Source organism: Apteryx rowi, unplaced genomic scaffold (assembly GCF_003343035.1).
Source record: "Apteryx rowi isolate R43461 unplaced genomic scaffold, aptRow1 scaffold_562, whole genome shotgun sequence".
Classification (NCBI taxonomy): Eukaryota; Metazoa; Chordata; class Aves; order Apterygiformes; family Apterygidae; genus Apteryx; species Apteryx rowi.
The window spans coordinates 305,120-317,203 of NW_020450830.1; the positions used below are offsets into that span (position 1 = coordinate 305,120).

Genomic DNA, 12,084 nt, shown 5'->3' on the forward strand with positions numbered 1-12,084 from the left:
AGGAAGAAATACAAATCTAATCTTTTTCCTGTTGCCTTTCAGAATAGCTGTCTTGATGTGTTTGGTTATGACCTATCCTCACTTAAAAAAATAAAACTCAAGAACAAAAGAACCAAAAATAAGCTTTCTAAAGGACTATGGAATTGACATTTTTGCTGAGTTTGTGCAATTTTTTGTAGAGATCTTAGAGAAATTAGTTACTGTTTAAATCGGAACTACTGCCTATTTCTTTTTCTATGTCAAGACAAGTTAGGGTTTTGCAGATAAGCTGCTATAATTTGATATGTAATATTTTCACACTGTTTCAGTGTGAAAATAGCTATAACTAGTTTACATCAATGATCCAGTTTGCCAGCTACCCTGATTTTTGTAACAGAGCTTTCCAATTCTTTGGAATTTTATGTCTTAAGACACCTTAATTCTATTTTTTTTTTTTTTTTTTTTTTGGAACCTGAAGTAACATAATTATATTTGTTATTCACATGAGAATTATGTTGGCCTTCCATCTGCTCAGTTTGCTTGGCTCTAGATCTCTCAAGGTACATTAAAACACTTATATTAATTATTGTGTTAGGAAAGTACGGCACAAACCAAGTTGGGAAATGGAAGTGAAACAAACAATAAAATAGCTTCTGTATTCTTACATAATTCAGTACAAATATAGGGAGGAAGAGGTACTGTTGAAATTACTTTGGTATTTCGACTTTTCTTATCTTAAGTAAGTTAGGGATATCTTTACTTAGTGTGGAGACCAAGTTTAAAGTGTTGAACAGGATAAATGCTGAATGAGTAATCAAGTGCATTGCACATACTGTATTTTGTAGGCTCTCCATTATACACAGCTCCAGAAGCAGTAAGGGGAGAAGACTTCTCCAAATCCAGTGATCTGTGGTCCTTGGGCTGTTTACTTTATGAAATGTTCTCAGGTTGTAAGTTTGTGTATCTATTTAATATCTGTGATAATGAAAACATAGTTGTGCTGCCAATGTAAATTCTGGTTAACTTTCTAGGAAACTTAAGACAGAGAAAAATTTAAGGTAGGTGTTAAAGATTTGTTGAAGAGTATACCAAATGTACTTTTTTTAATGTAAGGTCTTAACGAGGTCTTTATAAAAATAATCAACTGAAGTAATAGTGTTGAATGACCCTTTTGACTGAGATCTGAATATAATGTTAACCGCCTGTGCTCAAATATTATGATTTAAAATTATAACCATACTCACATTCTGACATTATAATGTTTTTACTCTCTTCAGTATTAAACTCTGGGTGCATTCATTTGATCCTTGAAAGAGAAAGCTGGTTCGCTAGTATAAAGCCAGAGTCATTGGGTTTCCTGCGGATAAAGTGACCATTAGCATTGGCTGCAGCTGGAAGGGAAATTTCACCACAGAAGAGAAATATAATGCATTCTTCTGAAGTCTTAGACAATATGCTGCTCTGTTGGATCAGCATAGCTGTACAGACGTTGAGATTTCTGCCTAGACCTATTTCTGCCTTATTGCTGACTTGCACAGAGCTACGATGGTGACCTCCATCAAGCCATCTTAGGTGCCTGTTCTGTCCTTGGTATCTTCTGCTGTTCATGGTAGAAGAATGTAATCCAAGGTTTTATATTTAAATTGACAAGTGAACTTGGTAAATGGAGTTCAGTTTGAAGTTTATTTCTTTTGAGATTTCCTTAGGAAAATGAGCTCATCATACATCATTACACCTGACAGTCATTTTGAAGTTTGGTTGACCTGCCAATAAACTTCTTTTTGTCTGCAGGAAGACCACCATTCTTCTCAGACAGCTTTGCTGAACTAACTGAAAAGATTTTATATGAAGATCCATTGCCACCCAGACCAAAAGGTAACATTCTGTTATAGTTAAATGGGTCAATTCAGTATAATACTTAAAAATTAAAGTTTTATTTTGCAGTGTTTCTTCTGAGGCTGAGTGCTTAAGAATCACTTTGTTGTCCCAGGTGAATGTTAACGTTGGCCTTCCTTTGATATGAACTTTCTCCTTTAGTGATGAATGCTTATTTCTGGCTTGACAAACAGACATAACATTTAAAGAATTAAGGATTAATTAAAGAATTAAAAGTAAATATACATTCTGGAGTGGAATTTTTGAGCTCTGTCATTCTGGGCGTCAGTGATATTTATGGATACACTTTAATATTAGTGGCTCTTTTCAGCTTATAGTAATGTAGTGAAAACAGTGTCTGTTAGAATAAAATTTTTGTTACTTGTTTTCATTCTGAAGGATATTTTGTTTTTGAAGTGGATAAATTGCATTTTCATTGTTTTGATCTCTCAGAAATAAAGTCTTTGTCAGTTAAATAAGAATTCTGGAAACTGCTTTTGTGTAATAGCGTGCAACAGTAGTTCTCTTAAAATTGTCACAGTTGCAATAGATTTAATTTTGGTTAAAGTTCCACTTTACTTCTTGCTAATAGCTATGTGATTCTCTTTTGTCTCTTCCTGTGAAAGGCATAAACTACATTTTTCTCAACTTCATCAGTAAAGGATGAATATTCCAGAAGTCAAGATGGAAAAGCAGAACCTTTTGAAACAATACATGGATAGTTTTAAAAAAAAGTTTAGGTTCTCTTATTGCTGAGCAAACTCTTTGAATACTGGGCAATTGTTGTATGGTACTAGAATATCATGTGTTGAAATATGTTTCTGAATCAGCTGGTGCTTATGGTATTTTAAGTCTACCCATTTATTTTTTGGATAATTCTTAACTTTAAAATTTGAAAACTTTTATAGGACTATATTAAATGTTTTGAATAATTAATAGTATATGGACCACACTTCACATAAGCTTCAGACATTCTTTTCATTGTAGCTGATGGGAAGTTAGTTTGAGAGAAGCTTTAATATGTTTTGTGGACAGATATTTGTAAATGCAATTTTTTTTGTGCATTACAGGAAACAATTTAGAAAATTTCAATTATTTCACTAGTTATTAAAAACTAATTTGTAGTTATAGAAGAAATTTAATTGGAGGACAACTTTTCTTTTTTCTTGTGTGTTATAAACAATTTTAAATAGTGCAGTGACCAAGCATAATTTTTCTTTTTTGAGGATCCTTTGAAATACAAAGAGTTCATATTTAGGATTCTTTATACATTCCGATTTTTTTCTTTTTTTCTTTTTTTTTTAGATGAAATTACTGTTATTCTCAAAACTATTCTAGTGTGATCTGCAGATAATGATTTGATCTGCCTTGTGTGACAGTTATTTGGCTTTTGCTGCTGAATACTTATCTTCTTAAGTGCTTCTATTTACAGGTTCTGCTTTTCAGAAACCTTCTGCAGAGTTCATTAGTTTGCTTGCTGGCTTGCTTCAAAAAGATCCACAAAAAAGGTAAACTATCCAATCTACAACAATTGTTTACGTCACCTTTTTTCACCTCCAGAAAAAAATCATTGCTGTGATACTGTACGTATAGTATTTTCTAGACGAAAAAGGATGCGAAAATCTTTTAATTCTTCACCTAAAGGAACAAGTTGTGCTCTTTCTCATGCAAAGATGTACAGAATTAATGTTTTGATTGAATATATTTTTGTAGTTGGTGCTAAATAGACAACTTTATAACAGAAATGATGGGCAGTTTTAAAACTGGATGGCTTTGCTTTTCCAGAGGAATAGACATACCTATTTTTACTAGGCTTTGATTTATAGATGCTATAATTAAATTGTTAAATAATGTAATATTATCAAATTACCCAGTAGGGTAATTCAAGTAATTTAAATGCTGGGACTAGCCATGCAGTTTCCTTCATTCTTAGTCTTGTCCTTGTGTCGTGTGCCTCTTCCATTTTGATTTGAGGCAAAAAGTTTCTCTCATAACAGAACTTCTTTGACCAAATAAAAGTGAAAGACAGGATCAATTAGTCCAGATGTAGTGCCATTGTGTTCAAAACTTAGCCTGGTATCTCTTTATGTCACTATATTCCCTAACCGCTCTTTCAGTTGTGTTTTTTGTTGTTTTTGTTTTATTTTTTTCTTTCAAAAGGCTGAGTTGGACAGACCTATTGCAGCATCCATTCTGGAAAGGCTCCCTTAGCCATTGTGATGGTGATTTTGCAGACAGTCAGAACATAAGCTCAAGGTACTGTAGGTTCAAGGGAAACTTCTTTTATAGTAAGTATAAATGCACATGTATTTTTATATAATTTTTTTATATTATTTACTTTCTGGTAGTCATGATTTTTCTGTGCATTTCTTAGTTTTTGAATTTTGCTTAGGATTTTCATGTTGTTAACTAGTCTAGTGAATGGAATTTTACACCATTCAATGAACAGTTCTTAATGTTTAAGAGTTATATTATCCTATTAGTATATTGTGGTGTCTGTTTGCCTTCAACAAATTCCTTTTTCTCTGGTTCTAGAATGTGTTAAAACTTCTTACTGAGGTAAACTAACTGCTCTCCTCTTCATTTATTTGTTTATATAATAATGATGCATAATAATTTGTCTAATAATACTCTTTGAAAGCTTTTGGAGAGTTTTATAAATATGGGTGAATGTTATCTCTGTTCTACTGAGACTTTTTGTTAGTTTTTATGCATTAAGGCTTAGAAGATTGCAAAGCCTATCAGTACAGTATCCTAGATTTGTGTGTTTCAGCCTTATATCCTTGCGAATGCAGCTGACCCATATTCATTGCTTAGAACACTTATCTAATGATTTTTTTTCTAAACTTAGAGTATTCTACACTGCTATATATGCAAAATCCCCAAACCTTTTGTGAAAACAGGCTCTATGCATTAACATAGTTAGGCTTCTTCAAAGCTTCTGTTATTTTACTGTTTTTTTTTTCTTTCTTTTTTTAAGTTTGAGGATATTAATATTGTTGGTTATGAACATTTGTTCCAAATATTTGAAAGACAGTTTAGGTTCCAATCCAGGGAATTACTCTGAAAACAGAATAACTCTTTTTGAATGCTGAATGTTTTTATGTTGCATCTATTTTTATAATCTGTCTTGTGTTGTTTAATTCCCTGTTTCTGATAACACTGCTGCAGTACTTCTGGTACTAGTGTTTATTCTAGCTTGAGACACTGCTCACTGTCTTTTTTGATTTTATTACCTCTTTTGCTACCAAGGCAGATAAAGAATCAAGATTTAAAGTTCATACCTCAAAATAAGAATTTAGTAGAAGTATTACTGAGATTTGTGTCAGCCATCACCACAATGGTCATCTTTGAGCAATTCTCAGGGAATTGGAAGAATCTTAATCTCTTACAAAGCGTTAGGCTGTTTGACATTATTCTTGAGGGTTTTCTAATGCCTCTGAAATATCCACTGAGGTATGTAGTAATTGACAGATCTGACAAACCTGGGAGAGGGGCTTGAAATGCAAAAGAAGCCCCGTACATTTGGCTTTCCAAATATGAGGACCATATAGCTGTTTTCTTTGCAATAGGGAGTAGACTAATATTTGATATCCTAGAGACCCTTCAGGAAGGTTATGTGACCCAGTGCCTTGTGAATAACAGGGAGTGTATTAAAAAAAAAAAAAAAATCCTTGCAATTAAATGTGATATGTCAGTCCTTAAGCAAAAAAAAAAAAAAAAAAGGTAGTTTTTATTGATCGTAACCTAGGTTACAGACTTCATTATTAAAAGTATGTTTGTTGCAACTTTTTCCTATGAAGACTGAAGGGTGTCTTTACAGCTTTTACTATTTCTTTATATCTCTGACATTATTGGTATAAATTTAGCTTTTCTAGTTTCTTGCATGCAAGTTCTACTGAGGAAGTTGGAGAGTTATTAATATTCCATAAGTCACTTGCTAAAAGCTTGTTTGCCATCATTGATATTATTGGTATAAAAAGTATTTGTGAAGCATGTACCACAACAGGATACTAGTCTATGAGAATAATATCTAAATCCTATGTTAACAATTGCAGCAAATAACAGGTATGATCCCTTTTTTTTAATGTGTGCAATATCTCTTATTAAACAGTAGTGAAGACACAGAGTCATCTATACCTTGGGATGTCAGGGAGCCAAGAGATACTCATAAAGATCTAGATAACCTGTCATCCTCAAGAACAGATAATAAGCTGCCTAGCAATTATTTCAAAATAGGTAATATTATTCATTGCATTATTTTGAATTATTTTGTGTCCTGTGAATTGTTAGTCTCTTAATCTCATCAATATTCCCTATGTTTTATTTCTTTTTAACTTCTGAATGCAAGTTCATGTTCTCTTCTCAGTAGAAAATCTGACTGAATTGTGGCCGAAAAGTACAGTTGATGGTGAATCAAATGAATCCATATTTCTCCTCAGGTATGAAAATCAAAAGAACAATTAGAAAACACTTATAAGTCTATATATGTTTTTTTTCTGTCTTTTCAGATATTTTATTGTTCTATATGTAACATTTTGTTAGTGCTTCATTTTGAATTTTATATCGGCAGTTTAGTTAATATTAAGACACCTTTTGAAGAACAGTTAAAGCAGTGTTATTATTGCTTTATGACACTGTTTTTGTAAGTAAAGTCCTGATTTCTTAGCTGCTTGGATAAGCAGAAGACTTTATTTAGAACTTCTTTCTTTTTTTCTTTTTTTCCTTACTTTAGATATTAAAAATGTTCTACTGCATTCTGCTTAATATCCACTAAAAATACTGTCTGCAGCTGTTTGTCACAAGCTGCTGGTAACAATCTACTGAGTACCACAATAGGTATTAAGTAAGAAATAGTACTTGGTGTAACAGTGATTTGTGTTAGTTCAGGCCTGATTCTGAAATGTTGTACCAGCTGTTAAGCCAAACAGATTCTCTGATAAAGAAGGTTTTGTTCTTGTACTCATCGAGCAGAAATACTCCAATTTAAAATTAATGTGTTTTCTTGATTAGCAGAAGGTAATGTATACATTTAGTTGCAAATCAGAGATTTAATTATCAGAAAAAGAAAACTAAAACTAGAAAAGTAACTAGAAAGCTAAAAATACAAACACTAAACAAAGTCAAAGTTGTTTAAATTGCAGTTTCCTAGCCTGCTGATTTAAATAATTCTAACATTGATTTTAAACACTTAATGCATGCTATCTGCAATGGGTCCAGTAGTGGCTTTACTAAAACTGCAGACTTTCATTGTTCTGGTCTCTCCTTTTTTCCTCTTCTAATCAGCAGACAGGGTTTTTAAAAAAAGATTTGAAAACACAGCTTACATTCATATACCAGAATCAGTCAATTTTAATACCTGTTACCTTTCAAAGAGTTGTCAGTCAGAAGAGAAGAATAACAAAGTAAATTGCTATCTTGTCAAATTAATTCTCTTGGGATGTTTTTTGGTGACACTTTAAATATTAGGAGATAAGATAATAATGTTTTAACATTGAGTTTGGAAGACTAACTGTGAGTGGAAAAAAAATGGCATTCATTTAACCAAAATACCCCAATCCTTCCCATTTCTAACCAACGAACAAATGCTAACCTCATTAGGATATATCTAAAGACACGAAGTTCATGTTTAGTTGATGGAGCAGGTATAGCATTTGTGCCTGTCAGCTTTGAAAGCTTACTGTATGATATGAAGGTTTCAAAAAAGAATTGTGGTTTTGCAGTGAAACTTAATATGCGTTCTTTGTGTGTGTTTTTGTTGTTTGTTTTGTTTAAGTTCTCGTCCCACTCCTAGAACTAGCACTGCTGTAGAAGTAAGTGATGCTACTACTGCCCCAATCCAAAATTCTCCCCAAAGAGATTCATGCTTGACAAAGGTGAGTGGAAAAATAATAGTGGGATGGTGGTATCTTCATAGTTAAAATTTTAGCCTGGAATCTATGACAAAGTCAGCTTTCTTCTCCTTTCTGCTATATTTCTAACAGAAAAGCAGTTCCTACAGTAGGTAAGGTTGTTATTTTTTAAATATTTGCAGAACTTCAGATGCAGGAGTTGAACAAGATGCTTAATACCCCCCCCCCCAAGCCCATAAAAGGAGATAACACTATCTTCTTAATCTACTTTTTGAAATTTAGGTTGCAAGCTTTGGGGACCTGGAACTGTTTCCTCCTACATGTTTGTTTATCCTAATTTCTAGTTAGGAAGTCTAAGCCCCCTGTGCCACTCCACAAATAAAAAGTAATTCAGAATATCAGTTATTTATATGGCCACAGTGTGGCCATATAATGTTTAAAGAAAATATTGCAGGGATAAACAAAGATGCCCCATGCGCCCCCTGCAAGGCTGCTTTTTTAAAAAACAAACAAACAAACAAACAAACCCTTTGTTCTTGTTCTAGGCTGAAAATATGTGCTCAAGTCAGCAGGATATGGAATCAACATTGAAAGAGCTCATTTACACTGAATCTGATCTTATCGTAACACCAATCATTGACAATCCAAAGGTATAGCAAAATAAAATATTAGATTTCGGAACTGGTGGGTGAGGCTATTTTTGCAGATAAAACTTTAATCAGGGTGAAACTCCTTTCCTGTGTTTTATAATTCTCATTCTGAAACAGTTCCACCCAGTCATCTGGCAAGCTCTTATGCAAGTTTTTGGCAGTCTTTTATAGTGCTATTGTGTTGCTAATTTGGAGAATTGATTTATTTTGGGATTGAATACTAACATTAAAGAATTTCCTACAGGGAATGGAAGCTACTTGCTCCATTCCGTGCTTTCGTAGCTATGTCTTCTGATAACTTGTGTTCATGTAAAGAGTAGCTCTTAAAACAAAACTTAGTGTGTCTTAGTATACTCAAAACAAAGCTGTCTGTGAAGGCTTTTACATTAAGGGTTAGACCTTTCCAGAGTAACTCTTGTTACTCTATAAAGTTTAGACATGATAATGTTTCTAATAATCATGAACTTCTACCCTCTGGGAAAGATGTTCTTGCAACCTGAAGTTGCAAGAAATGTCTATCCAATTTGTCCTGTAGATTCTGATGTGGGAAGCTACAGTTTGTAATGAGTGTCTTGAGCAGAGACTGACACTTGTTTGGTGCCAAGAGGAAGGTGCAGGCCCAGGAAGAATCAGAGCTCTACACAGCTAGTACCATGTAATGTGTGTGGGGGGGCATATCACCAGTATTGGTAGAAGGAATGATAAAAGGAAGACTAAGGGGGTTCTTGTCTGTCTGCAAAAAGTAAAGTTATTCTAGCAGCTTTACTGAGTAAGTGGCAGATGCAGGAAATGCAACATTTTGCCTTGAACTGAGTATCTAGCTCACTAAGAAAGGTCTTATAATTATTGCATTAGCATAACAATTTTTTTTAATGGACTTCCTAACCCTCTCAAATAACTATTAAAGTTCTTATGCAGCTAGATAGAGTAACTATCTGATGAGACTGTTTTAATGTCTGAGGTGGAGGTGGGGGACATTGTTGCCCGTGGAGAATCTGAGAGCTAATGATGCATTTGAATGCCACCTCTGTAAACTCTCAGCTCTACCTCACGATTTGAGTTCTGCCTCATGAAGCCTTAGCCCTTTACTGCTTTTCTTCTTACTACAAGAAATGAGATTAGGGAGAGTGTATATACTGATGTGAGACATTGAGACTGAGACTGATCTCCTTACCATGCAATGCCAGGCTCAGAATCAACGCAAAATAGCCCACTAAATTCCAGCGAAACATAATCTGAGTCATTGCATACTTTACAGTCTTAAGACTAAAAGACAATACTGACACCTAGTAAAGCTGAAGAGCTTGTAATTTAATCTCTTGGAACCAGACTTACTAGATCCTGGCAGAACTTTAAAAGCCAAAAAGGCAGATCTACTTGTTTACATAATAAAAATTCCTTGTGTTCTGCAAACCCATGGAGTTGAAGGCCTTTTTTAGATGAAAAACTCTCTATTCACATCGTGACTTCATGTGTCAAAGACTTAAACTCCCCTCTGCAGTTATCTTGTGTATGCTTTAGGTGCTAAAAATCACACTCGGTGTACAGTGTCTGAGCAGCTGTACTACACAATGATGTGTTGTGAAAAAAGTACATCTGACAAAGGATTAGTCAGTGTTAATATGAATTTTCATATACTAGAATGGTCTGGTATGCGTGTGTATGTATCGTATGGTAATGAATCACTTAAAGATTTCATGGGCTCTCAGCTGCATATTAGACTAATCTTTTCATTAGCTTTTAAAAACCAAAACCAAGCAATCTTCTGCACAGAAGTGAGATAAAAATGTAAACTGAAAAAAACCCAAACATTTTGTATTCTCATTTAAAAAAAAAATCAGTTGCATGGAAAGACTAACAATGTAATTTTACCCAAAGGTTGCGTTAAATTCAAATATCTGCTTGAAAGAAATATGTAGCAGAAAATAATTGAAAATGCCTCGATAATGTAGTGACTTGTGTACCCATCCTGTACTGTTTTTGTATCTTTGTGTTTTCATGCAACTACTTAAAAACTTTCAGAAATGCATTAAGACATCTAGAGTGAGTCAAGTCATAATGTTTTTTGTTTACTTTTTCCAGATAATGAAGCCAATGCCAGTTAGATTTGACTTGAAAACTTTGCATATACCAGCACATTCGGGTATGGCTCTACTAAAGTTGGTAAAACTTGTCAGTTCTGCATATGATTGTGTAACATGCTATCAGAAGACCTGTAGCCTTCCTTTGTAGATGATGAGTTGCCACAATGCAAGGGAGAATGAATAATTGTTTTTTGGGTTTTTTTTGTAATTTAAGTTGCATATGTAGTGTTTATAGCTACACCAATTTGAGTAGATTTTTCAATTATACTCCCTTTCTTTCTCTTCTGCCCTATTCAGCTACAAGCCTGTGCGCAAAAGCTTTTAAAATAAGATGGGAGCAAATCAGCAGATTTTTATTTGTAGTATTTTTGGAAATAACTAAGGCATTGTAACTGAAATATTCAACTGAAAGAATTAAAATTTGATAGAAGCAAATGAAAACAGGATCTGAAAACTTGTGGTGTTGGTCAACCATGGTACTAGGCAGCCTTGCCAATCCACCTGTAACGGTGAATGTTCCTAATGGAAATGTAGAGTCATTTTTTTTCTAATGTCTAGTAAGGCTGTTGTTTTTAAAAGCAAAAGGCTTCTCATTGTCCTGAGTATAACATTTCTGCCCTTGGAATGTTTCCTCTGGTCTATTTAGGGAAGTATTGTTAGGCTTTACTATGCTTAAAGAGGTATTTCAGCCAAAAATGTACTACTCCTCATAGAATTCAGATAGCACTTCTTCCTAGAGATAATCAAGTTCCTTCTTTTCTTTCTGTAAAGGATGTATTTTGTAGAGTTATTTTGTTTAAAGAAAAAGATTATAGTTGGAATTGAGCACAATGTCCCCCAGTATCCCAATCAAAATTGTAGTAGCAGAAAATAATTTGTATGGGATAAAGTCCTAGACAAAAATGCTCAGATTCAAGTGCCTAAGGGGCTGGCATTTTATTTCATGCTGATTTTAAGCACCTAAATCATCAGTCTGAAGTTCTGAGTTTTATTGTCTTTATTGACTTAATACGGAACAGTGTTTTTTGTGATTGTAATGTTTTCAAGGTTGCAACTTTTTTTCTGGGCAGTTTTGTAGTCATTTTAGAAGATAATGAATCTGCTGCCTGTCAGCATTTTTCCTTTATGATTAAAAGTAGTATCAAAATTAAGGTAGATACCTGAAATCTAAAACTCTTTTCACCTTTACTAATATAAATAAGAATTGCCTTCATTAGTCAGTGTTGTTACTTGTATGTAACATTGGTGTAAAAGACAGAAGACAAACTCTTGAATATTGCATAACTAGAAGTGTATCAGAATGGCAGATTACTTAAGATTAAACACAAACTGAGGGAATATGTGGTTATTAGAGCTGACTGAGCTTAGCCCTTGAGATTGATATGGAAGTCTTTGAAAACTCTCTTTTCGTGTACAGTGATCAGTGATTTGCAAAGCACAACATTTATGCTAATCATCCTTAATGGTTGTTGATTTTTTGTCGTCTTGTTGAAGTCGTGTGCTCTGACACTACTAAAACTTAAATAGATGGATACATAAACATATATATTTGAATAATTATACACATTTTAAATTTATTGCAGTTGATTTTGAGTAGATTTCACTGATTTTTGCTAGTTTTTGCCTCATTTATAATGAAATTCC

At 33.6% G+C, this 12,084-nt stretch overlaps 1 protein-coding gene across 2 annotated transcripts in view; it reads left to right on the forward strand.

Annotated features, from left to right (window-relative positions):
* ULK4 (unc-51 like kinase 4) overlaps positions 1–12,084 on the forward strand; it is a 250,325-nt gene that overhangs the window by 10,871 nt on the left and 227,370 nt on the right. For both annotated transcript variants that reach the window (XM_026081949.1, XM_026081950.1), the window contains 9 exons: positions 825–926; positions 1,771–1,854; positions 3,287–3,362; positions 4,015–4,110; positions 5,969–6,093; positions 6,206–6,296; positions 7,631–7,730; positions 8,252–8,356; positions 10,439–10,499. In XM_026081949.1, coding sequence (XP_025937734.1) covers positions 825–926; positions 1,771–1,854; positions 3,287–3,362; positions 4,015–4,110; positions 5,969–6,093; positions 6,206–6,296; positions 7,631–7,730; positions 8,252–8,356; positions 10,439–10,499 — 840 coding nt within the window. The remainder of the gene's footprint in view (positions 1–824; positions 927–1,770; positions 1,855–3,286; positions 3,363–4,014; positions 4,111–5,968; positions 6,094–6,205; positions 6,297–7,630; positions 7,731–8,251; positions 8,357–10,438; positions 10,500–12,084) is intronic.